We start from the raw sequence: 27,743 nt of genomic DNA, 5'->3' as shown, positions 1-27,743 counted from the left end.
TGGAGCCGCAATTGACTTCTCGCGAGATTTCTCAGCTTCACGGGATCTCGAACTAAAACCTCGCGGCTTTTCAGATCGGGGGTCTGAAAGAACAACTCCCAGCCCGCCTCACGGATTCACACTGGGCCTCGACACCCCCCACTCCACCACTCCATCCCAGCCCTCCCTTTCCTTCGTAGGGTGCCATCCTCAAGTTGCCAAGGGACTTCCGGAGCTCAACCGGAATCGGAAGCTTCCGGGAGCGAGGGGGTGGAGAAGAAAAATCAAAAAAAAGCGCGGTAAAAGCTGGAGGACGGTGGTGGTACCCGCTCCAAGCGGCCCTGTGGCGGGTCCGGATGGACTCCACCGCCTGCTTGAAGTCTCTGCTTCTGACCATCAGTCAGTATAAAGCCGTTAAGTCCGAGGCGAACACCGCTCAGCTTTTGCGGCACTTGGAGGTAAGTCAGGGGCTCCGGGGGTGGCGGACGAGACGGACTTCGCTGTAGCCTTCGTTCACTTGGTGGCCGCGGCTGTAGCGGTCTCAGCCTCGAAAACAGAGGGCAACTCCGCGCTCCCTCCGCTGTCTTTTTGTATTGCTGAAGAAGTGAGTGTCACTTTTGAATTCCCACCCAACCCCAAGCCTCCCCGCGTTCAGCTGACGGCAGTGAGGAAAGACTACTGAAAGCCCTAGGAAGGGCGGGGGGGGGGGAGGCGGTGAGACAAAAGGTGGGGGATTTCAGCGTATTTGGAGTTGACGGAGGAAAGAGCTCGGAGCTATATCCTTTCCTTTGCTGCTTATTTTCGTTTTTCCATTGTAACAGGCATTTTCAGAGGTACAGCAGTTCTCGAAGGTGGAGGTGCTAAGAGAACAGGAATTAAAATGATTTCTCTCTTGTCCCTTAGGCAGTTTGCAATCTGAACCTGTTGTTTATTACTTTGATTTGAACTCATGTTGATCTCGAGCTTGAAAATTATTGTTTCAATTTACTCTGGATTGAGAACCAGTCTTTTTTACTAGTAATCATAATCCTTTTTTCTTTACCAAAATGTATTGCTCACAGTTTTTCAGTCCTAAAATGCTGAATTGTCATTTTTTCTGTTACTTCCCAGTGATTTGCTTCTAGAGTGTGCTTATTTTGTGTTAAAAGATACAATCATAGCTTTCTGTGATCCTGTTTGTTTTTAGAGTCTTAAACTCCGGCTGTCATTTCTTATACATTCATGGAATTCCAACTAATATTGACATCAGTTTAATAAAAAGTAATTAAGCTCAAAGTTACCCTTAATTCTGTGTTGCAGCTTCTCAACATAGAATTGAACATAATTTTAAAATATATCCTATTTATTATATTAACCCTATGACAGAAGGCTAAATTTGCAAAGATTAGAAACTGCTGCAAAGAAGGCTGTTGTGAATGGCCCAGCAACATCAGCCTTTGTTCTAACTGGTGTGCACTGTGTCTGTTCTCTCAAGGTTCTCTGGTGCTCCTTCCTCTTCTAGAGCTGCCTGTCTCCTAAGAATACTTGTTTTCTTTAAGAATTAAGTTAAGAATTTTAGACCGTAATCTGAAACATTTCTTATTTTTGAGAATAAACAGGTATGTTGTGAACCTGCTGAGCAGAGTGTTATCAAGAATTGAAAGGGACTTCAAAGAAATTTGAAGCTTAGAGATTGACTTCTATGTACTGCGTTCCGAGACTCTTCAAGAGGTTTACCAAAAACTGTTCTACCATTTAATTGAAAGATAACATGCACGCATTGCATGAAGTGCATTAATGTTAAATGAAGAGCTTGGTCGTTTTATTTATTTTTTAAACCTAAGTGTACTCTCGAGTAGCTGCGACCTGTTATCATGAGATAGAACATTTCCAGCACCACATAAGTTGTCCCTTAGGTGGATTGTTCAGATGTCCCCTGTCCAGATAAGTGGATTCATGTGTGCTTTTTGTAATGTCCCATAGGACAGTGTAACAGGCAAACCTAACCTAGTTAGTGGAAGAGAATTAGAGAAAGCTCAGTAGAGGAACCAAAACCGAGGCTGGAATAATTACATTAGTGCGTGAAGGGTAGGTGATCTTCCATGCAGAGGGAGCAGCGTGTATGAATTTTCTAAATTGGGAAAGAGTGTGGCAGTGCCACTTTGGAAGAACTGGGTTTTTATCTAAAATGGAGAAGAAGTGAAAACTGCTATTTCTTAACTAACACATTTTAATGACTGTTTTCTAGGTAATTTCTGGACAGAAGCTCACTCGATTGTTTACATCAAATCAGATACTACCAAGTGAATGCTTAAGTTGCCTTGTAGAACTACTTGAAGACCCAAACATAAGTGCCCCACTGATCTTAAGTATCGTCAGTTTGCTATCTCAACTAGGTAATGTATTTAGTTTCTCTTTTATTTTTTAGAAGATGCATGAATTTAGTATTTTCTCAAAGGGCAGGTTCCATTACAGAATCTTTCAGAGGATGATTCACATTTGAAAGATTTCTTAAAAAAAAAAAAAAGATTTTTTCGCTGCAGGAGCTCTTTGAACTATCTTGTTGTGGATCTCTTGTAAAGGGAATATTATACGCATCCTTTTTAAGGTTATTGGAACAGAGAATCTGAAGCATATCAAGGGTTCAGTGGTCTACAGAAAAGAATGTACCTTAAGAAATGTGGGCCTGCTTTCAAATTAAAAAAATACATGCACAAGTGTCAGTATGAACAGTATTAGAAAATCATAGCTAGTGATCAAAATATCATCCTTTTTTTCATAGACTGTACTAAAGTGAAAGTGAAGTCACTCAGTTGTGTCTGACTCTTTGCAACCCCATGGACTGTAGCCCACCAGGCTCCTCTGTCCACGGGATTCTCCAGGCAAGAATACTGGAGTGGGTTGCCATTTCCTTCTCCAGGGGATCTTCCCAACCTAGGGATCGAACCCAGGTCTCCCGCATTGCAGGCAGACGCTTTACCTCTGAGCCACCAGGGAAGCCCAGACTATACTAAACCTAGAGCTAAAAGCTAAAAAACACAAATGTTGCTTTTTTTGTTTTTCCCTACCTTGTCTTAGTTTTTAGGTTTTAATTCACCAGTTACTTTTTTTCCTGATTTGTGTTTGGGGGTACAAGGGAGATATTTCTGTATGTGGTTATAAAATTAGTACATGCTTATTTAAAAAAAAAAAAAAGAAGAAGAACTGATACAGAAGTGGTAACAGATCATTTCAAATAGACGATAAAAATGTTCTATATCTGTGTTGTCCAGTATAGTAGCCACCATGGTTGAAATTCTGAACTGGGGGGTATTTGTAAATAAAATAGCCACATCATATTTTATATTTTTATATAATGGTAAATTCAGTATGAAATAAGTTTTAAATTATTTGTCTTTCATCCATGAAGGCCATAGATAAAGATGATCTACTTTGTGTCCTTTTATTTTAACTTACAGCTGTAGACAATGAAACCAGAGACTGTCTTCAGAATACGTACAACCTAAATAGTGTGCTGGCAGGCGTGGTTTGTCGGAGCAGTACTTGCCACAGTGATTCAGTGTTTCTGCAGGTATACACACCTACTTTCCACTTCATGCTTATTCTTACTTTCAAATCAGAATTGATAGTGTGTATTATGAAGTGCTGACATACAGTGTGCTACTGCAGGCTGGCATTAATACTGTGTGGTTAGGCACAGTTCTCACCATCAATAAACTTAAAAACTGGTTAGTCACATGTATGACCACTTAAGAGATTCTAAAGAAGAAAATTTACATCTAGCATTGTTATTGAAGAAAAATTCACATTATAACAGATTTTGACAGATTTATAAACATAGATATCAGCATTTTGAGGTATAAGCTGTTCGTATTAAAATTATAATTTAAAGTTAGCATGTAGTCTCATACTGTTGAGGAAACATCCTATAAAAATTGAAGCTATAGATTTAGTCTTCTTTAACATAGGCTCAAAGCTCTTATACCTGTATTTCTTTGAGCCTAAAATACCATCAATTGTAGGAAAGAAAAACATGGCAAATTAAACTGACATGAGATTTTAGAGATGGTGAAATATGAATAACGTATATCTTAGAATTGACAGAATATATTCTCAACTTGCATATAAGTTTAATATGATTAAGTAAGCCAGGTTGATGACACAATGCTGTGTTTGAGATAGAATGTATAGAAATGTGTGAGTCAGGAGATGAACTTTTAAGGTCTCATTAATTGTGTATGTTTAAGTAAAATCTCATTACTTACATGTGAAAATAGAACCTTTCTAAGATATGGAAAGATTTTTACTCTAAATGCCTCCTAAAATGGTTACATGCTCAGAATATGTGTAGGAGTTCATTTTTGTGATCATGCAAATATATTTTTATGTGTTTATATTCATTGCTATTTTCTTATTCTCAGTGCATTCAGCTTCTGCAGAGGTTAACATACAACATCAAAATTTTGCATTCTGGTGCCAATATAGATGAATTAATTACATTCCTGATAGATCATATGTGAGTATGCAACGACACATGTAACCAAATAATCTACTGGTTTATTTATTTATTTTTTAATGTAGAAAAGCAGTTGATTCCATTATAAGCACTTACACAATTAGTCATAGAGAGTAACAGGCCTGCTGGTGAAACAAGTCACCTAAAATAGAGGTGGTGTCAAACTAGTGGTCAAGGACTAACTCCTTTAAAAAAAAAAAAACAACTCTTATCCAGGATTAATTTAACTTTAAAAACAAATATAAGCTATCAATTGACTCTTTTCTTAACTAACTTAACTAAACAGTCTACCTGTGGTATAACAGTCAGGTAAAAACATACGTCTGTACAACTTGTAGTCCCAAGTTTTCTTTTTCAAACCATTTCACAGACAGGAAAGAAATAATATGAAACCATTCAAGAAATACACTGACAAGCAAAAATACATGGGGAAAGAGGAACACATTGGGCTTCCCTGCTAGCTCAGTTGGTAAAGAATCCACCTCAATGCAGGAGACCCTGGTTCATTTCCTGGGTTGGGAAGATCCACTGGAGAAGGGATAGGCTACCCACTCCAGTATTTTTGGGCTTATCTTGTGGCTCAGCTGGTAAAGAATCCACCTGCAATGTGGGAGACCTGGGTTCAATCCCTGAGTTGGGAAGATCCCCTGGAGAAGGGAAAGGCCACCCACTCCAGTATTCTGGCCTGGAGAATTCCATAAACTGTATAGTCCATGGGGTCACAAAGAGTTGGACAAGACTGAGCAACTTTCAGGAACACATTGTGTTGGCTTACTGGTTTATTTTTTAACTAAAATATGTAATAATTCAATTTTTCTTAATTTTTTTCCCTAATTTTTAAACTGAGATAATGATTCCTGTTTACTCATTGGATGATTTCAAGGATCAAATGGTGTAGAACAACTTCAATTTTTATAACAGAAATTTATGAAATGAATTGATTGAAACAGAAAAACTTACTGAAACTGAAAATTATGTTTATATTTAATCTTCTTGAAAGAATATACTGATGAGATAGCATATGATTACTCAGAGTTTCTATATTTTTATGCTATATTGAGTAGGATCATTTAGTTTCAAAACGTGAAATAAATGATCAATACTATTCAAAACTTGGCAGTCTTCACATGTTAATCACATTTTTCTTTTTGCTTATAAAACGGAAGGAGTTTAAATGTGTAAATGACCATTTTTGAGTAATTTAGAAGGAACTTAATATTTTTATCTTTTATTGTTTTTCTTGAAACAGTCAATCTTCTGAAGATGAGTTGACAATGCCTTGTCTAGGATTATTGGCAAATCTTTGCCGGCACAATCTTTCTGTTCAAACGCACATAAAGACTTTGGTAAGAAGTTTATAAAATATTTCTTTTGTTTTGTGGTAGGCTCACCTTTTTCTTTAAAAAGAAATTTAACAAGAATTTGTGTTGTCTAGCTGACTCATCAAAGTTAACAAAGCATCAGATTGGCGTAAATAACTTTAATTACTCTAGCCTTCATATATGTTTAATTAAGATGAGTTAATACAAATGTTAATTTAAATGCTAGAAGTTTTTCTTCTGTAGCATCTCATTGTCTGTCCTGTTGAATAATATAAGAAATGCTGACAGAGGGGAAACATGCCATTGGCAGTTGCGTTTACCTCGGTCTTGTATTTCTACATAGTTAATTACAACTTCCCAAAAAGATTCATAAGTGCCTAGCATCACTACCAGTACTTGGGAGACGTGAGGGAACTCAAATGAGGTTATTTGAACCACTGTTAGAAATATGTTAAATCAGGAAAGTTCTTTGATTCTTTAAGTTGCTTTATGAACAGTTCCCTTGCTGTACGATATTCAGTATTACTTGTTGAGTTTTAAATTTAACAGTATCTCATTTGTTCATGTGCTGGATTTTTCTGACCTCGTCCTATTTTGTTGGTGGAGGTTATTTTGAGCCATGAAACTGTTTGAGAAAGGTAAACATTTGCTCATAAACTCAGACTACACACTGCTGTTTACTCAGATTGTACCTGTTCATACTACTGTGAGCGATTTGTGAAAGTCCTATCTTACGCCTTGAATGATCTCTAAGTTGGTAATAATATTTAATAAAAGTTTACCTATTCTGTGCAAGATACACTTTTTAAAACAAAATGTAAGGCTCACAATTTTTTCATTCTAATCTATTTTTAAATTTTTTTCTTCCTCAGAATAATGTGAAATCTTTTTATCGAACTCTTATAAGCTTCTTGGCCCATAGTAGTTTAACTGTGGTTGTGTTTGCACTTTCAATATTATCCAGTTTGACATTAAACGAAGAGGTTGGGGAAAAGGTAAAAACTTTTTTGCAATTTATGAAACTAATTCTAAAGTTTACATCCTCTGATACTTTAAAAGTTATTGAGACTCTCTGAGTTTTAGGGTGGTATCAACTTAAACTTTTTTTATATAATATCCTTTTCCTGATTTGTTTTTAAGCTGTTCCATGCTCGAAATATTCATCAGACATTTCAGCTAATATTTAATATTCTCATAAATGGGGATGGCACACTGACCAGAAAGTATTCAGTTGATCTACTGGTGGATCTTCTTAAGAATCCTAAAATTGCTGATTATCTTACCAGGTACGGCTATCTGACAAGTGTAGGACTGTTTTTAAACCAAGATGTATTTGTAGTAAATAAAATTGCCTTTTTACACAAAATAAACTTGGACTCTACTGATTCACAATAGACTAAAATCAGAATGTTTTCATGTGCTTCAAGTTCCCATTCTTTTTTTTCTGACTTGGAATGTTAAAGTATAACAAGGATATGTGTGTACTTTTTACTTTGTTTTAGGTAAATAAGGTTGTGCCATTCTCCAGAATATACATATCTTGATTAATCTGTGCAAAACCAGTTTTACATCTGAACAGTATGATTATCTTATATAAAAATACTTTTAATGTATCAATTTCATACTTATCATTTGATGTATGTTTTTATTTTAAACCTAGGTATGAGCACTTTTCTTCATGTCTTAATCAAGTATTAGGTCTTCTTAATGGAAAGGATCCTGATTCTTCTTCAAAGGTATATATAGCTTTTTGTTTTTAGTTTTTAAAAACTACAATATGCAGAAAAGTACACAGATCTCTGAATCTTTGCAAAATGAACACAGCCATGTAACCAAGATCTCAAGCAAGAAACCAGGTAGTACCAATATTTAGAACCCTCCTTGAATCCTCATAAACTGGCATAATCCTTTTGAGAAATTTTTCACAGTGCCTGTTGAACACATGTAAACCATATGGCACAGATTCCACTCTTCTCTACATAGTTGAGAGATATGTCAGTAAGCTCACAAAAGACATAGAGAGTGTTAAATGGAAAATGAAAGTTTAAAACTGGTACTGTTTACTGATTTTTTTAAAATGCAGATGCCTAGGGGATAAACCCAATAAAACATGTACAAGGCCTCTACTCTGAGATTACAAAACATTAATAGAAAAAACCTAAATAAACACAGATAGAGCAAGTTCATAGATTGGATGAGTTTACCATATTAGGTCAGTCAGAATTATAGCAAGCTTTAGGTTTTTTTTGTTTTTGTTGTATATGGAAATTGGGAAGCTGATTATAAACTCTATATGGGTATGCAAGGGTTTAAAAATAGCCATGACTATTTTGAAAAAAGTGAACAAAGCTAGAGGACTTATAGTACCAGATATTAAAGCATAATACAAAGCTCCAGTAATTAAAATAGTGCAGTATTGTCATAAGAATAAACAGCTAACTCAGTGGAACAGAATGCAGTGCGAACAAACCCACAGAATATAGCCTCCTGATTGATAACAGTACACTCTTAAAAATACTATCATTGCAGTAAATGATACTGATCAATTGAATATCCATATGGGGAAAAGCTGAATTTTAACCATTACCTCACACCAGATGCAAAGTCTTAGCTCACACCGGTCTTAAAAAGATTGTAGCTCTCAGTGTGGAAGGAAAATAGTGAACTTTAAGAAGAAACACCTAGCAGAATATCTGCGTAGCCTTGGGATGAAGATTTTCTTAAACAGAAAACAAAAACATGGAACTATGTAGGAAAAAATGTTGATAAGTTAGATTACATTAAAATTAAGAGCTTTTCTGTTCATGAGAAGGCCACTAATAATTTAAAGAGTGAAAAAGTTGCTCAGCTTTATTAATCTTCAGGGAAATGCCGATTTAAATGGTAATACAATACCATTACACACCCACCAGATAGTTAAAATTTAAAATATGGATACTATCAAGCATAGATGACAATGGAAGGAATGTTGAGATACTCATGGGCTGAAAATTGGTATTATCTACTAACATAGGACTTATGTATAAACTATGACCCAGCAGTTCCACTCTTTTATTTACCTCAGAGTTGAAAACGTGTGTTCACCATGTATAAAATGCAGCAGCGTTGTTAACAATAGCCAGGAATTGTAAACTATAAATGCCTGCAACAGTGGAATGGGCAAATAAACTGTGGTATGTTTATACACTGGAATACTATGCAGCAGTGAGGATGTGTGAGGTGCAGCTGCATGCGAAAATATCAGTGAATCTCACTAACATAATGAGTGAGACTAACATAACAAAAAAATCAGATGTAAAAGTGTACCCTGTAAGATTGTGTTTATATATAAAATTCCATGTGAGTTTTTTTATATAATATGGCAAGCTGATTTGAAAATTTTATATGGAAATGCAAAGATACAAGAATAGCTAAGGTAAAATTAATGTCTGGTGTCAAAAATCTGATGTCAAAGTAGTGATTGAGGCATTGTCTGGAGGGGGACTCAAGGGAATTCAGGAGTTTTGATGGAATTCTCATGATCTAATTGCTAGTTACTCGGGTAATTCACTTTGGGGAAAACAGCTGGCTTTGCATTAGCTATTGATGTTTTTATTTCCCTGTATGTTATGCTTATAGAGAAATTGTAAATGAGAGTATTTGCTTCTATGTGCAGTACATAATCTCTGGTAAGGTAAATAAGAAACTGGCGATAGTGTCTGTTGCTTCCAGGGAATGTTAGGTAGAGGTCAGGTCAGTACCTTTGACTTTGGAACCAAGTGATTGTATTATCTATTCAAAAACAAGTACTACAGTATTTAAAAGAAAATAAGTCAAAGAGTTTATCATTTGTAACAGTAAATGCTAATGAGTTGAATTCTATTAAAATCAGACACTGTCAGGTTGATTAAAACACAAATCCCAATTGTATGTCATTTACAAGGAACAGATAAAGGTAGAAATAAGTAGACAAAGAGATACCACAACTTTTTTTTAATAAGTTGGTAGTATGTTAAATAAGGTAGAATTTAACTTAATAGCTAATAAACAAGTTGATGTGGGATGCTATGTAATGGCATGAGGCTCAGTTATGAAGCACAGAAGAAATGTGGACCAGAGAAGCAGGCTGAGGGGCGTATTGCCACCATTGTGTAAACTGCGGAAATAGCCATCCTTAAAGTTTTAAAGCTTTGGGATGTCATTTTGAAAATCCTAACGTACACTTTATAGCAGTTCATAAATCTTAGCATGAGACAACATGTTTGTGCTGAAGAAAAATTAAGTACTATGGAAGGTATATAACATTAGTTGAAGTTGCCCATCTTCAGTTCCCATAGTCCTCTTAAGCGAAGTAACTACCTTTAACAAGTTTATTTTTAACCTTCTGGAACCTAATGACACGTTTTGAGAAATAATACTCTGAGAAAAATGGGAAGCAACTTTTAATTTTTGTTCTATTTTCTTTAAAAATAAATATTTCCAACTTCATCTTTTGGTTGCTTTGTACATTGAAGTCTAATGAAATAGACCTTAATGAAGCCTTTATATTGCACAGGTTTTAGAATTACTTCTTGCCTTCTGTTCAGTGACTCAGCTGCGCCGCGTGCTCACACGGATGATGTTTGAACAGCCCCCGTCTGGCAGCGCCGTTCTGGGAAGCCGTTCTAAGTCCTTAGAACCTACTGTGGCTCTTCTTCGTTGGTCAAGCCAGCCTTTGGATGGATCAGAAAACTGCTCTGTTGTAGCACTGGAGTTATTCAAGGAAATATTTGAGGTACTAGAGTGACTAACAAATTGACTTTTCTGCTCTTACGATTCTCAGTAGACAGTTTTCTAAAATGTTAATATAAGTTTATAATAAATTTACAATCGTTCATACCCTTTAGGAAAACTTAGCAATTACTGGACTCCCTACTTCTAGTAGTAACACCCTAGTTACTGAATTTCGTTTTTCTGGACAAGTCCCAACTATTAGTGAGACTTCTGTGTTTTCACTAAATAACTTACATATACTCCTTTCAGCATAATAAGTAAAGGTATGACTAAGATTTGTATGGTTTGTTGGTGTATGACTGTACTTGGCAATAGTTACATTCTGCCTCTCCATCTCAGTAGATACTGTGCTGTTTTTATTGAGTGGGTTTTTAGGAACATTGAATTAAGTCAGTCAGATAGAGTGGAACATGTCAGGTATTTAAGGATATAAACAAAAATCCTTTACTGGGAATTCCCTTATAGTACAGTGGGTTAGGGCTCTGCTCTTCTTCTGCAGGGGGCGTGGGTGGAATCTGGGGTCCAGAAACTGATCCCACACGCCATGCAGTGCAGGCTGGAAAAGTCCTTCTCATAGAGGCCATTAAATTCTGATAGACTCTATTATCCAGGTCATTGTGTTTCCTCTGCTGTTTCCCTGTTTTTATACCCATTCTGTCTATACCAGCATTTTCCTAAATGTTTACCCTCTCGTGACTGTCATGACTAGATCCTGTGCACAAACCAAAATGTGTATGAGTGATTAAATATATTTGTTAAGGATTATCCACAAATTATTCTTTCTGGTTCATGTTGATCTTGACTTAACAATCCGTTTTAGCTTTGAAAAAGCCCTGTGAGATCCTTGATGGGAATTATTTGTGGTTGTAAAGTGTTAATACCAGTGTCTCTTAGTTATTGTAATTGCATTTGGCATCTTCATGATATTTGTTTTCAGTACCTACTTAGAATAATTTTTAAGGCACAGAGTCCACTTTAAAAAGTCTTGTTTGAGACTGGTACATTTGATAAAAAAGTCATCATAGCCCTCAAAACTGGATGAAAGGAGACACAGGTCAAGAATACCTGAAGTAATTACAATTGACCCACAGGTCAAGAATATCTGAAGTAATTACAATTGACCCTTGAACAGCATAGGTTTGAACTACTTGGGTCCACTTATATGTGGGTTTTTTTTTCCAATAGTAAATACTACAGTACTACACAGTCTGCAAGGTTAGTTGAATCCATAGATGCAGAATCACAGATACAGGAGGCCAGGGCCAACTAGGTTATACTCAGATTTTCAGCTGCATGGTGAGGTTGGCACCCCTAACCCTCACATTGTTCAATGATCATCTGTATAAGAAATTTAAAGAGTGTTGCAGTTCAGTGATGACTATGCATTCTGTATTCTCTCTCTCTCTTTTTTTTTTTAATCTTTGGGGTTGTGAATTCTCCAGGATGTCATAGATACTGCTAACTGTTCCTCAGCTGACCGTTTTGTGACTCTTCTGCTGCCTACAATCCTTGATCAGCTTCAGTTCACAGAACAAAATCTAGATGAAGCCTTAATAAGGAAAAAATGTGCAAGAATGGTCAAGGCCATTGAAGTTTTGTTAAATATCCTTCAGTTTAACTATGGAAACTAACTGCTTATATTTTTTAGAATTTATTTTCTGCATTTTTACTGTCTTTTATGTCTTTATTTATAGTTTTATACCTCTCATGCTTGAATCTGTACAGAATTACTGAACTCAAGTTTAAATTAAAGAACCGATGCTCACGGAAGAGTCTCTTAGAAAAAGTTATCAAGACTTTTTTCCCATGTTTTTCTGTGTAAAACTTCCAGACATTTTCAGATATGCTTTTTAAGTTTGGTTTGTACATTTTTTATCATAATTTGAGGTTAGTAGATACATAAATAAATACCCTGATGTTCTCTTTCGATGCTGATTGCTGCCCCTGGATGATGTATGTTGTGATGGAGTATATCAGAGAAGAAAAATACCTTGGTAGTTATTATTTTAGCTTAGTTTTTTAGCTTGTGTTTTAAAAATTAACACCTCCATAAATGTTTCAATAAAGATGACATGTACTTACAAAAAAGATAACCTTGTGTTTCAGAGCAGCAAGAATGTAGTCGATTTTGTCCTGCCCTATAGCACACTCAACATCTTTTTAATTTCTTATCTGTGCTGCTCCTTCTTAATTTTCTTCTTTCTTGATGGCAGTGATTCTTAATTCTGGCTATGTATTAAAATCATCTGGAGAACATTTAAAAATACTGACGCTTGACTCCTACTTTGAGAGACTCTGATTCAGTTAAAATAATGTGGAACCTTGGGATGTGAAGGCATGTTTGTGACTGTTTAAACTATCCAGCCAAGGTTGAAAACCACTGCTGTAAAGGCAGGATTATCTTGCTTGACCTTGAGATGCTCTCTAAAATATTTAGGCCTCCTCTCATTGAATAGTACCAAACTTAACCCCTTTTTAATAATAGATATTCAAGTTAACTTACAGAGAAATTGAGAAAAAACAAATGAGAAAATAACTTCCCTTATTTCAACAAGCATTTATTGACCCATTGTGAAACCTGTTAATAAAAAGCTAACATCCAGTGAAAAGCAGATCCTTTCTGTTTTACTTTTGAGTCAGAAACTTTGGTGGCAGTCCCATCTCCTGCCACTTGTCAGTCATTTAAATGGCTCTGAGCTCCTAAATTCCTAATCTGTCATTGAGCTAATGTAGCAATAATTACACCAAATTGCAGTGACAAGAATAATTTGTTTGAAATCATCCTAAATGCTGTAAAGTGCTCTACAAATATAAGGATTTTTTTTTTCTGAGAATTTTTTGTTTTTCTTAACAAAACTTAACCTCTGTGTGGAGATGACACTCTAAAAATGCATGTTGCAAAAATTCTCACTACTATCAAATGTACCACTCTGATAGAACAACAGTTTACATATGGCAAGATTGATATGGGCTTTGGAACAAAGGTAGCAGATTCTGAATTATGGTGAGTATATGAAATACAAATGGCAAAATGGTAAGTCCAAATTTAATAAAAATCAAAAGATGTAGTGATTCTCATTTGTTTTCGAGGATCATCCTTGGGTATGTTCTATTAACTCAAGATATAGAAGAGAATTAAAATTAAAATTTTTAATTTTTAAAAAATTAAGTCATAGATCATGTGCTTCTGAACAGAGATATTAATATCTGTGATTTGTTTTTCATTGTTTAGGTTTGTTTGTCTTGTTTTAATTTATTGTGATTATCTATGAGTCTTTTATGCTTCAGTGCATTTTTTTTTCTCGAGTTCCTTCCTAACTTTGACTTAGTAATTATTTTATATTTATTTAATTTTATATTTTGAAATGACAAAGCATGAAAAAAACAGAAAGATTATTTTTATTTCAAAGAAACCAATCACTGCTGAAAGTTTCTAGTAATAAAGACAACTCTTCTCTAGCATGTTAAGGCTTACAGTTAAATGTGGATTTTCACTGATAGTAATGAGATTATTTTACCCCTGTCCTCCCCTGTGAATTAAGTTCATCTAACAAGTGTTTGTTGAGGACCCACTGAATGCTAATCACTATAATTTGTTCCAATTTTCATAAATGTCATAATTGTCAGTAATTGTACTCAAGAATAACAATGATCTCTTTTTACTTTTTTGTACTCCTTTTCAATTAAAAAGCTGTGAAAAACAGCTTAGTATAATTTCTTCAGTACATGTTAGATAACTCTACATTCCTAAAGGTTGCCCTCTTAGGCTTCCCAGGTGGCGCTAGTGATAAACAACCCGCCTGCCAGCACAGGAGACATAAGAGATGCCGGTCCAATCCCTGGGTCTGGAAGATCCCCTGGAGGAGGGCTTGGCAACCCACTCGTGTTCTTGCCTGGAGAATCCCATGGACAGAAGAGCCTCATGGGCTGCAGTCACAGGGTCACAAAGAGCTGGACACAACTGAAACATTACCCACAGAGGCAGAGCTGCCCTCTACTGTTAATATTCTAGTGACAAAGCTAAGAATTAAATGAGTCCTGTTGCTAATACTGCTAGTAATTTCAAGCAAAAGTTGAAACATGTTGGTATTTGAGATTAGAAAAGAAACACTGTCTAAATTTAAACTGTTAATACCAGTTCTCTCTGGATCTTGGGTTATAAGGATGTTGGTCTCTGATATTTTTACTTCTCATGACAAACAGTGGTTAATCTTGCGGTTTAAGAACAAAGGTTTTGGGTTTTTATTTTCTTTAGATTTATGGACAGAAATAAGCTGTAAGCAATTTTTGAGTTATCTAAGTTAAATATGACTTTTTTTTTTTTTTTAAATATGACTTATTTTTAAAGCAAACTTGCTGCTGATGTGATTTTGAAAACTCTTGATTTGATGAACAAACTTAAACAGCTGGTTCCTGGTATGGAAGTAAGCTTCTACAAAATCCTTCAGGTGAGTTTAAACTCTTAAAATATTGGAGTTGATATATATAAATGTTTCCTAATATATGTTTCTGTTTTAATATTTTTAATCTTTAAAACATCAATGTTTTTCTTAGAACTGGCCATTGGAAAAAATTTGCAAATTGTTAATTGTCTGATGTAACGTAATATTCTCACTATAGTTATTTTATGGAGTTTTACAAGGGTTAAACATAAGTGCTTCTGATTCTGAAGTATGGAATATTCATGATAGCCCTGCCTCCACAGCCTTTTCCTTTCTTGTGTCATATTTCTGGTTTCTTTCATTTGTTTCTATTGGCTTTATGGTAGGGGGGAATGGTATTTATTTTGGAGTGTTTGTTTTTGGTTAAGGTTGATAAGGTAGAGTATTAAGGCAGGAAGAAGACATCTGGAAGAAAAGGACTTGATTGTGAGTGATAATTTGATAGGTGTGCAGAAAATAGCTAACTCACCGACTTTATTGACCATAGTGGCTAAACACGAGTTCTAAATGTTTTCCTTGATAGCCACAAAATTTGGCTTATAACAGATATTTAACAAACATGTGTGAATTAAGTTACTGTAATAACACAAATGTCTCCGGTGCCTGTGTAGACAGGGTAGGAGCCAAAACTGGAACCTACTTGTATACTTGGAGAGCACGGGGCTTACAAGATGGGCTTCAGATTTTGACTCCACCACTTCTTAGCACAGACTTGAGCGAGTTGCTTCACCTCTGTGAGCTCATTTTCTTGGCTACAAAGTAGAAATTACGATCCCCCTTCATGGAGGAGATATGAAGGGTTACCATGAGGGTTTTGGAGGTAAAAGCCATCTCCTATGGTGTTGTGGTATTTGATTATATTCGAGTACCTATAAAACACTCAACATTTTAAAATGTTGATAATTATAAAAAATTTATGTTGTAATATTTTTCTCTATTAGCAACTTACTCAAATTTTAAATTGAGTCACACTGATTTTATGTCAATAAAAATTGATTTTATGTCAATAAAAATTTTTTCACAATAGATGATTTGAGGCTTAAAGTACTAATGAAAATGTTTGCTGATATGAAGTATTTATACTTTAAAGTATAATTGTTTCACTAAATTAAAATATTTTATGAAATTAATTTGAATTTTATTTTTTTACTTTAATTTGGAAATGATTTACCATTTTTCTTCTAGCCAGTTTTCCTTTTAAATGGTAGCTAGAAAAAGAAAACAGTAACTCAAATTATCAATCAGTTGTAGATGCTACTTTAAATAAATCAAAATATTTAAGACATGATTTTCTTAGGCACAGTAAAAGCATTTAAAACCTTTGCCAGATTTTTGTAAACTAACATTAGGTAAAGACTAATAAATACATTCAGACATCAGATAGAAATGCTTTAGAATTTGCCTAGAATTGTTTATGATTTAGGCCTGTTTATTCACCTTACTCTGAAAGGCCTGCCTTTGTTTTCTGCTTTCTGGTTTGCACAGGATCCTCGCCTGATCACTCCCTTGGCTTTTGCTTTAACATCAGATAATAGAGAACAAGTGCAGTCTGGATTGGGAATATTATTGGAAGCTTCTCCACTGCCAGATTTTCCTGCATTAGTGTGAGTTATAATCATTTGCAGTGTATCTCTCGTGGTGCTAGAATATCCTGCCAGTTTCTTTAATAGTCTTCAGTATGGACAAATTGGAAAATTAGTGAATTGAAGACTTCATTGTAATTCTTAAAATAAAAAAAAACTTTCAATTAAAAATTTTTTTATTTCAACAAATCAGATGACCAGATGTATACGCATTTAGAAAATAGCTAGATCCATTCAGGTGATTAAATTTATTATTCAGATGCTATGCCTGTCTCAACACCTCTATTTAATGCAGTAGCTTCTGTACTAAGCTTACATCCTACCAATTTAGTTTCTCCATAGAAAGAGCTTTTCGTTCCCAGCTGTTTGAGTGCTAAATCTGAGTATTGCTTTCATTGACTAGATCTGGGTCATTTACCATGGAAAGGATTCCTAAAGAAAAATTCTGTCGTTAAAGAAGGTAGGATAATGGTCAGACAGAATTATCTACTGTACACATCAGTTTCAACCATTGAGATGATATTTTCAGAAGCAGGTGGTCAGGTTGGTAAGAATAACATTGAGTGAGAAAAGGGAAGGGTGAAGGAAAACTAAAGGCCAGGTGTTATTGCCCATGGGTAGAGGGATGTTCTTACCAATACCAATAACTAATTTTTACCAATAATCCATTCTCACAAACTAGTTCTAGAGGCTCCAAACCAGAGGTGGGGTTGTCATTGTAAAGGGTTACAAGTAGAAAAGTTGTCCTCTGGCAAATTTTGGATATTTCCCCAAATTCTGCCTCATCATAGAGTCCAAGATTATTTTAGAAATATTTGAAGACTAAATTCTCAAAAGACCAATTCTAAATGAGTCCCTAATTCTATACTAACTCTGCCTTCTGCTCTATTTTCATATAATTATTTCTCTTTTTTATTTTGATTCCCACTCAGACTTGGAGAAAGTATAGCAGCAAACAATGCCTATAGACAACAGGAAACAGAACATATGCCTAGAAGAGTGCCTTTGCAATCATTAAATCACAGTTTTCCAACATCAGTAAAATGTTTAACTCCTCCACTTTTGAAAGATAGAGTTCCTGGATTGAACATTGAGGAATTAATAGAGAAACTTCAATCTGGAGTTGTGGTGAGTGATAAATAGCCATGAAAAGTGGGATTCTGCCTGGTACATGCCAACTAAAGTGAAAGTGAAAGTTGCTCAGTCATGTCCAACTCTTTGTGACCCCACAGACTATACAGTTCATGGAATTCTCTAAGCCAGAATACTAGAGTGGATAGCTTTTCCCTTCTCCAGGGGATCTTCCCAACCTAGGGATCAAACCCAGGTCTCCTGTATTGCAGGCAGATTCTTTACCAGCTGAGCCACAACATACCGACTAAATATCAACTCTTATTATAACATTTACTTAAACAACTTTAGATGCAGATTTGATCATTGAAACATTATTTAATATAAAGAGTAGCAATATTCTGGAAAGTGTGGAAAGAGGAAAAACTCAGTCATAAAATTCCAACATTTTAATAACCGCTATCAATTTTCCCTTAGTCTTCCCAAACCAGCCTACCTTCCTACCCCCACCCCCATCACCCCCAGTTTAAATATACTTTAAATTCCCACAAGCAGATCACCAAGATATTCTTCTGTCAGAGTCAGGTTAATGAAATGTTTTGATCTGCCTCATAAGACATCCTTTTTTTACCTTTGTTATTGAGTTTCAATTATTTGGTTTCAGTAGGTGTTTATCTGTGTTGTTTTTTTTTATTGAGTGCTAATGATTTCTGATTTTTTTTTACTTTATTAAATCCAGGTAAAGGATCAGATTAATGATGTGAGAATATCTGACATAATGGATGTGTATGAGATGAAACTATCCACATTAGCTGTGAGTACAACCTTATTTTGTGTATCAGTTAAACCCTAAGAGATATTTTCCAGCAAATGAAGAAGATTTATGGTATGTTTTCTTAACAGTCCAAAGAAAGCAGGCTACAGGATCTCTTGGAAGCAAAAGCCCTGGCCCTCGCACAGGCTGATAGACTGATTGCTCAGTATCGCTGTCAGAGAACTCAAGCTGAGACTGAGGTGTGTACAATATACAGACATTTGATTAGTAGAAAAACAGATAAATAGAACATGTACAAAATGTTAGTTTTACCATCATCATTGTGATTGAAGCATGTCCTCAGCATTCCGCACAACTACTTGCTCTGTCTTAAAACTCTCTCCCCTTTAATTTTGGTTACAGTTACCTTTTTTCTACCTTAATGTATATTCTTTTCCTAAATCTTATTTTATCTACTCACCCTTTAGATGTTGAGTGGGATTATGTTCTAAGCCCTTTTCCTTTATTTAGGTGATTCATGGTTTCTGCTCATTACCAGAATGCTAACTCACCAAATTTTGTATGCTGAGCCCAGATCCTTCTCCTTAAGCACTGAGTATGTTCTGTGTAGCTCCATTTAAATACATAGCAAATACTTCAGGCTCAGTGGAAGCAGTGATGAACTCATCACCCTCCCTTTTTAAAAAAGTATTCTTTCTTATGTATTCCCTGTTCTGTTTTTAGAGTTTTCCAAACAAGAAATCACAGTTTACCTTCTGCAGTTAGTCATTCATCACGTTCAGTTGATTCTACTTTCTACATAATGCTTTTTGCCTTGTCTCTGTTCTCACGGCTATTTGTTACAGACCAGGTCTTTTTTATTTTTTCACCTGAATGCCAGCAGAGCCTCTAATTAGTCTTCCTGCCTCAGTCGAGTGCCCTCCTCTCATCCACCCTCACATACAGTCGCTGGCTGTGTTTGGATCTTCCCATCCTCTCCTCTCCCTGCACGGTCATACCTGAGGCGGTACTCGGATCCGATTGCTTCTCTGCCGAATATCCTTCAGTGTCTCACCTTTTAGCTCAGAAGAGAATTTAAATTCCTAAGAACTTACTGCATAGGGATTTTAACTACTTCTCATTCCCCATCTCCTTGCACTTCTTTGCATTCTTTCCAGTCAAATATATTAGATTGCTTTGCAGTTTCTGAAACTTGACATACGTTTATGTTTTCCTGCCCTTGCACTTGCTCTTCTGTATCTGGAATACCTTTTCTTCTCTTCTCTGTCTTCTAATACTCCTCTAGATTATTAAACCTATTAAATAAATTAGATCTATTAAAAGCTTCCTCCGTTTCCCAGGAAGCTTTTCTCTGGTCTTCCGTTTCCCACACTCTTGGTGACCCTTCCTCCCCGTGCTGCCTTCTGTACAGTACTTCTCACAGCGTCTGAAGACTGTGTGACCCCACTGTCACCCTTGATGATGTTCGAGAGGAACATTTTTCCTGTCACTCTAGACTGGCCTAATATTGACAATAAACAGATTTGTTTCATTAATTTTTTTAAATTATAGAAACTGAGCATATTATATAAATGATAGTAGAAAAGTATTCCATTTTCTTTTAGGCTCGGACACTTGCTAATATGTTGAGAGAAGTTGAAAGAAAAAATGAAGAGCTTGCTGTGTTGCTGAAGTCACAGCAGGTTGAATCGGAAAGAGCCCAGAGTGATATTGAGCATCTCTTTCAACATAATAGGAAGTTAGAGTCTGTGGCTGAAGAACACGAAGTTCTGACAAAATCCTACATGGAACTTCTTCAGAGGTAAATTAATAAAGTAAAACTTTGTGTGTAAAGTTAGAATTTAGAATGAACACTCAGTGTTTCTCTTCTCTGTCCCTAAAGTTCTTTTCTGAACATTCATAGTGAAATGAAGGATTGCTTACTCAAACTCAGACCACAGTTGGAAACAGAATATAAGTGTCTCTTTCCAGTTTCATTTAGTCAGTCATCAGTCGTCTGGGATGTTAGCACCACAAGGACAAGTTGGACCTGTTTTATTCCCGGACAGATCTCTAGAGCCTAGAATAGTGCTTGATACATGGTTAGGCACTGCATAAGTGATTGTTGAATGACCTTAGTTGTCACAATTCATACTAGGCTGAACCATATGGATCGGCCGTTTCTGCAGATCAAAAGTGGTTGAATATTAACAGTTGTCATATCATCAACCTAATAGCATAGAAATTTGGATGTTAGTGTTTGACTCACCTTGGAATTTGTAGTCAGTATTTCTCTTTAAAGTCCTTGAGTGTAGTTTATTTAAATTTATGACAGTATCTGCAAGATAAATTCATACAGGTGAATTGCTGGTTTAAAGGGTATGTGCTTTTAAATTGTTGATTGATTGTCCAGTTTACCTTCAGAAAGGCTATGCCAATGCCAATTTATACAGTCACTAACAAAGTATGAGATTGAGTATTCCTCCCCTTGTCACTTTTTATGTTTTAAGCCAGTTTTAATTTAACAAATTATAAGACCAGTAATTTTATTTCTGCCAAACAAAAATTACACTCTCATTAACTTGTTTATTTTTCTTTATATATAGTTTAAGATAGGTTAAGACTTGAAACAATGTCCTTCTTTCTCTGATATTAATATAGAGATACAGAAAAATTTAACTTTACAAGGTCCGTGTGCTTATTTTTTTTTTTTAAATTCCTTTTTTGTTTTTTTAAGCAAGATAATGTTTCTTTTTATTTTTTATTTTGGCCTCACTGTGCAGCATGCAGAATCTAGTTCCCTGACCAGGAATTGAACCAGTGCCCCCTGTGTGAAAGCACAGGTTCTTTACCACCGTGCCACCTGGGAAGCCCTTATTTTATTTGCCCATCAATAAAAATGAAGGGTGGAAAATGTATAGCATCTACAAAATTTGTGAGGACACGGTGATTTTTAAATAGGATATTCTCCCCCAGCAACTTTAAGTCTGATTGTTTGAGGCAGCCCTGATAAAGTGGACTATTAGTGTTCAGTTAGGGTGTGAGAGAAAGTAGACAGTGGTCCAAGAGAAAATAGGCTTTCTAGGATTTGCTTATGTTCCAGATAGTGAGTGAGGGGTGGGCCAGGAAGTCAAACTCCAGCCTTGAGGGGCCAGGTGGATAACTAATGAAGCTGGCTGGGAAAGTTTATTTGTAATGGTTGGGATATCTCAAGTCATTCAAATTCAGAATTTTACAAACTCTTGTGGGATAAATAAAACTTGTGCTGGCCACATTTGGCCAATACCACCATTTTGTTTATCCTCTGGGAGGACATTTTATGCTTAAGATAGTTGGGTGTCAAAGTGTCACTTTGGAAAGGATTTTTTATATGTTTACCTTACAGGTAAAATAAGCACAGGACTATATGATGCAGAGCTATAAAGAGGCAAGAGAAACTTAAAATCTTCAACCACTTAATTCATTAATTTGATGTTTTTCCTTGAACATATATTATGCCTAACAGGCTAGTGATGATAGGTGTAAGTTTAATTTTTTTTGTTTTTAATACCTTATCCTTTAACAGAAATTGTTTCAGTTTCTGGACTTGACTATAAAGAAAAAGATATTATTTTATATTAATAGCAAATTTTGTAGTGCAACATTCTGTAAATAAAGCTTTTTATCAATAAATATGAAGTTGCTGTCCCACATGTTTCCATTTCATAGTAATTTTTTACCTCCTCAGTCAGCCAAAACATATCTTTATTGTCTTTTAGAGTTAACCTAACTCTGTTTATGTCTTGCTTGTTCACATGGCATTCCTCCTCTTCCTGCAGTATCTGCAGTTTAGTCAGAAGAGGTGGTAAAGAAGACACTCAGTTTCTCTTTCTCTGTGTTTTCCTCTACTGAAAATATCTCCTTGTCTTTTCAGGAGTGAAACTGCTGAAAAGAAGAACAAAGATTTACAGGTCACTTGTGATTCTCTAAATAAACAAATTGAGACTGTGAAAAAGCTGAATGAGTCACTCAAGCAACAAAATGAAAAGTAAAATTTAGTTTTTTATTTTAATTATTTGGATTTTTCAAATGTGATTTTTCAAATGTGAAATCATTTTCAAAAATTATTCTCTATATATAGAACATTGTTTTTTATATATAAAATTAACAGAGTTATTACTTATAGATATAAAGTACATATTTGGCAGAATTTAAGAGTGATTACTAGTCTTAGAAATTTCCTCTTAAAATACTTGTTGGAGAGAAAAAGAAATTTTATGGTTCACTAACGTTTTCTTCTGTATTTTCTTATAACTTCAGAACTATTGCCCAACTGATAGAGAAAGAAGAACAGAGAAAAGAAGTACAGAACCAACTAGTAGACAGAGAATGTAAGCTAGCAAGTAAGTAGCTTGTTTAATAAATTGTCTATATTTTAATAAATCTTATGTTGGAAGAAAATCAAAGCATGAGTGGTTTTTAGTTTGCTGTTTCATTTTCTACTTCTCTCATTTTTTTAACCCTTAAATCATATCTTAAAAGTTCTCCTTTCCTTGCCACAAAGCAGTTTAGTTAGACTAAAAAAACAATACATTTTTTCTGAAATCAGGAGTTATAGAAAATGATTGCCCTTTTTAAAATAAAAAAATTTTTTAAAGAATATAACAGCAGGTGGCAGTACTAGGTAACTTATGTTGCTAGCTTCTGAAAGGTAGTAACTCTGAAGTGATCTACAAAAAGGGTTTTGTTCTGACTCACTTGCCTTAAAGCACAGACATCTACCTATGTAATTGTTCATAATTTTCTCTTGCCCTTTCTTTTCTAACCCTTAAACTCTATGAGGATTTTCCTTCCCCACATTACTGTATATTGTATTTGGAACAAAGGAAGAGGGAAAGACATGGACAGTTTAGCATTTTCTATAGAATCCTGGGCTTCCCTTGTAGCTCAGTTGGTAAAGAATCTGCCTGCAATGCAGGAGACCTGGGTTCACTTCCTGGGTTGGGAAGATCCCATGGAGAAGGAAATGAAAACCCACTCCAGTATTGCCTGGAGAATCTCATGGACCAGAGGAGCCTGGCAGGCTACCGTGAGGTCACAAGAGTTGGACACGACTTAGCAACTAAACCACCACCATAGAATCCTGGCATAGGGGAAAAGTTTCATGATTTTTTTTAATTCATCAAATGCTATATAACTTATTTGTAGCAAGATGTTTCTTCTTTGTAATTGTCTGTCTTTTATAACCTAATAGCTTCAGGGTAATGTCAATATAGGACCTTTGAGTATAAAGCTGACTGTTTGCTTTAAGACCTAGAACAAAAAATAAAAGTACAGGAAGAAAAGATTAAAGTCTTACAAAGAGAAAAAGAAGGCAAAGAAGAAACCATTGATGTCCTTAGAAAAGAATTAAATAGAACAGATCAGATAAGAAAAGAATTGAGCATTAAGGTAAGAATCTATTACATTCTCATTTGCATTGAAGTGATTAAGTCTTATTTTGTGAAAAAGGTAAATCTGTATAAATTAGTGTTCTGTTTCTTCAGTAATTTTGCTTAGAAGTTACCAGAAGCTCAAATTGATCTGACAATTGTTTGTTGTGAGGGCTCTCACTGTGAAAATTTGTATTTTCTAAAATTGTTACACGTTGATTAAATGTATACTGTGTTGCAGCACTTGCTGATTTCAAGAGGGCAAAGAATACAGAAAGAGGTTCTCAGTTCATAATGTCACATACAGATAGCTACCTGTATTTGTGTATATATATAACTGCATCTCTTTGCTTACAAGGATGGTGATAATAATAGAAGTTTGTATGTATGTAAAATTTCATAATTTACAAAGGACTCTGAAATATTTTTCTTAATCTTCCTCACTTTAATAAATATACTAATATATAAGTATTTATAAATATTTTCATCCTACAAATGAAACTGAGTCTTAAGTTACTTGCTCAAGGTTGTCACACAGCTATGTGAAATAGTAGGCATATATCCTAAGTTCATTGCTCTTTCTACATTATCATGATTGCTTGAGTGTGGGCTATCTAGGTGGCTCAGACAGGAAAGAATCTGCCTGCAGTGCAGGAGACACAGGTTCAATCCCTGGGTCGGGAAGATTCCCTGGAGAAGGGAGTCACTACCCACACCAGTATTTTTGCCTGGAAAATCCCATGGACAAAGGAGCCTGGCAGGCTACAGTCCATGGAGTCACAGAGTCACACACAACTCAGCGACTTAACAGTCTCACCGAGTGTGGTAGCTGTGGGTAATGCTTTCTGGAGCGACTACTACAAGGAAGATGAGAAGAGACCAAGGTTAAAAGGACTGAGCGACTGCAGAATATAAGTGACAGGAGAGGCATACAGTTTAGCTTTAATATGTTTATCTTAATAGTAATTCTAAATGGTAATGAGTAGTAGTTTCTGTAGAAGTCCAGGCTTAAAAAGACAAATTGAATCATGTCTTCCCAATTTGTTTATTATTAACAGTTACAGATCTTAAACTTACCATATAATTGTTAAGTAAAGCATATTACATTAATGTGCCTTGATATGGTTGTCTCACAAATAAAACATAAGGACATCTTAAAGCAGGTTTCTGTGAAGAGAAAACATGCTAAGTTGTTTTCTTCAATTTCTCTCTACCGCCCCCTTTTTTTCAGGCTTCCTCCCTGGAAGTTCAAAAGGCTCAATTAGAAGGTCGTTTGGAAGAGAAAGAGTCCCTGGTAAAACTTCAGCAAGAGGAGTTAAACAAACATTCTCATATGATAGCAATGATCCACAGTCTAAGTGGTGGGAAAATAAATCCAGAAACTGTGAATCTCAGTATATAGACACTATGTGTTTATCTACTGGCAGGGTGGGGGAGGAAAGCTAATCTGTGACTCCAAAATGAGAGCAAATTATTATCCAATTACTAATTTAGTAAAGAACCTGATCTGACACATGTTGTTATTTGGTCTTAAATTTTTGCTTCCTGTTTCTGTATTTTGCTGCGTAAAGCTTTCTTTGGTTCTTCAGAGTATTCTTACTCTCCGTTATTTTTTCTAAGGTGTTTTTTTCCCTTTTTCCTTAGTCGCTTTCCACTGTCTTCTGCTTGTTTACTCTCATTTGTGATTAGGTTTTTAAAATCAGGCATCAGTGAACTTTTCCTTCTCCTTTTGTTGAAATTTAATTGACACATAGCACTGTATAAATTTAAGATATACAGCATAATAATTTGCCTTATGAACTGATGACCATAATAGGTTTAGTGAACATCCATAATCTTATATAAAAACAACATTAAAGAATAGAAAAGTTGTTTTTCCTTGTGAAGAGAACTCTTAGGATTTCCTCTCTTAACAACTTTGATATGTAAGTTAAAGAAAGCAATGTAAATTCTCTTTATCATGCTGTGTGCTACATCTTCAGTATTTACTTACCTACAGCTGGAAATGTGTACCCTTTAATCACCTTCATCTGAGTCTCCCTTCACCCCCGTTCAGTGAATTTAAAATAACTTTATTACTGCATTTAAAATGTAGTAAGATACGTGGTGTAAGGTCTAAATTTTTAAAAAAATACAGTGAATATTTATAGAAATAATGTATAAAAATTAAAAAATAGCTGTTGTATTAAGTAACTATATTGTCACATAAAAACCTGTAGTAACTTACAGAATTATTTATAGATACCTTTAGTTTTATTCTTTAAAATGTTACATATTCGCCCATTGGTATCATTTTCAGTCAGTTATGAATTTCTTATTATTAACATACAAATAACTTGGATTCTACCTTTGCCACATATTCAGAAATTTGTTAATTCTGATGTGAATTTCGTTTAATATATCATCTCTTATTGAAATAGTTTTACATTAGGCCATTTAATTTTAAAGCATAATTTTATCCTCATTCATGTATTTCTTTTATACAAGGGAATTTTTTAGTACTTTATTTTGAATTGAATGTTTTAAGTAGTCTTTAAGAAGAATTTGTATATTTGTATTTTGGTTGATTTTATTGCTATGCTATTACAACCATTGATTTTACTTGGTGTATTCCTCACTATTTGTATCTCTGTTTGACTTAGGTAAACTTAGATTTACTTCTGTTTTTTAACCATAGTATATCTGAATTTATATTTAGAAAATATATTTTTGTAATTCACTAGTTACACTAAACAGTGTCAAACTAATAAGTTTCATACATTTGTATGCATTTTGTATAGTTCTGAAAATTTTTCAAAAAGCATCGTGTCGTATATTACATTTTAAATTGCTACTCATTCCATAAGGGGCATGTTCTATTCAAGATACTGAGCCTAGCTCAGTGCTACCCAGTAGACTTTTTTGTGATGATGGAAATGTTCTTTGTCTGCATTATACAGTACCATAGCCTTTAGCCACGTGTGGTTAATGAGCACTTAAAATGTGTCTAGTGCAGTGGAAGGATTGAATGCTTATTTTTATTTAATTTTAATTGATTGTAACTTTAATTTTCATCCAACTGCACAGTTCAGATCTAGTCCATTCTTGCAAGTATGCGTTTATTTAAACCACTCAATTTGCCTATTCTTAAAAACCTGTGTAGGCAGAGACTGCATGTGTTTTTCAGCCTTTTTTTAATACAATAGTTTTAATCTGTTAATCTCTTCTCTCTAAAGAAGAAAAACCATATTTCAGATTTAATGGTGAGTACTAATTGTCGTCCATCTTCATTTCTGTTTTTTCGTAGTCTTTCTATCTCTTGTAGCATCTTTCATATTCCTATTTGTCTTAACCTTAGTATATTGGATAATTTTTTTTTTTTTTTTTGCTTTTTGGTTCTGTGTACCTCAAAACTTTTTTTTTTTTTTTTTACTTTTTGGTTCTGGGTAGATCAAAAACCAAGTGTGTGTGTATATATGTGTATATGTTCTTCTTTTGTAAAAAAAATTAATTATTAATTTATTTTAAGCAAATTTGAGTCTCTAGTCAGAATTTTACAAATGATTCCTATGTGCATATGTCCATTTTCTAATGGTGAATACAAGTAAATAAATATATTGGAGTTGTTCATATTCTTTAAGAATTTTGCCATGAAGTTTGAATTCAAGTATACATTAACACAATTCCTTGTAACCATTTACATTTGTTACTTGGACAAATAGAGTTTTCTTAAAATTTGGCTGGTTGGAGTTTATATAAACTGTCACCCATTTAATGTCAGGGCAAAAAATAAGTCATTAAAATCTAATGCTCTGTTTTAGAGAAACGTCAGATTGGTGTCCTTTTAGTTTCATTTATTGTATGTTGCAAAAACTAGTTATCTCTGTTAAAAATATAATAAGGTTCTGTCTTGAGCTAGGACTGTTCATTAAATAAAAATGTAACTGAATTTCAA

At 34.8% G+C, this 27,743-nt stretch overlaps 1 protein-coding gene across 2 annotated transcripts; it reads left to right on the top strand.

Annotated features, from left to right (window-relative positions):
- The first annotated feature begins 77 nt into the window (after positions 1-77).
- Positions 78-27,743, top strand: CIP2A (cellular inhibitor of PP2A). Of its 2 annotated transcripts, XM_043448615.1 has the most exons (22): positions 108-437; positions 1,569-1,689; positions 2,207-2,354; positions 3,417-3,529; positions 4,380-4,474; positions 5,724-5,820; positions 6,669-6,791; positions 6,937-7,082; positions 7,457-7,532; positions 10,331-10,549; positions 11,991-12,150; positions 13,411-13,552; positions 14,897-14,996; positions 16,476-16,594; positions 17,506-17,701; positions 18,384-18,458; positions 18,548-18,658; positions 20,024-20,220; positions 22,312-22,425; positions 22,698-22,780; positions 23,689-23,828; positions 25,041-27,743. In XM_043448615.1, the coding sequence occupies exons 6-22, from the start codon at positions 5,749-5,751 to the stop codon at positions 25,209-25,211; spliced, it is 2,244 nt and encodes a 747-aa protein (XP_043304550.1). In that variant the 5' UTR covers positions 108-437; positions 1,569-1,689; positions 2,207-2,354; positions 3,417-3,529; positions 4,380-4,474; positions 5,724-5,748; the 3' UTR covers positions 25,212-27,743. The 2 variants fall into 2 exon arrangements, with proteins under 2 accessions (XP_043304549.1, XP_043304550.1); XM_043448614.1 differs by lacking the exon at positions 1,569-1,689 and having other exon boundaries at positions 78-437.

The sequence above is a fragment of the Cervus canadensis genome, chromosome 27 (assembly GCF_019320065.1).
Source record: "Cervus canadensis isolate Bull #8, Minnesota chromosome 27, ASM1932006v1, whole genome shotgun sequence".
Classification (NCBI taxonomy): domain Eukaryota; kingdom Metazoa; phylum Chordata; class Mammalia; order Artiodactyla; family Cervidae; genus Cervus; species Cervus canadensis.
Note: the sequence above shows the minus strand (reverse complement) of the source record. Positions and strands in the feature narration are given on the sequence as shown.

Excerpts from the sequence above, each read along its gene's own strand:
- CIP2A (XM_043448614.1), top strand. The coding sequence starts at position 336 with ATGGACTCCACCGCCTGCTTGAAGTCTCTGCTTCTGACCATCAGTCAG. Across the intron at positions 17,702-18,383 it reads AACTTCAATCTGGAGTTGTG|GTAAAGGATCAGATTAATGA; the intron begins GTGAGTGATAAA and ends TATTAAATCCAG. Across the intron at positions 20,221-22,311 it reads TACATGGAACTTCTTCAGAG|GAGTGAAACTGCTGAAAAGA; the intron begins GTAAATTAATAA and ends TTGTCTTTTCAG.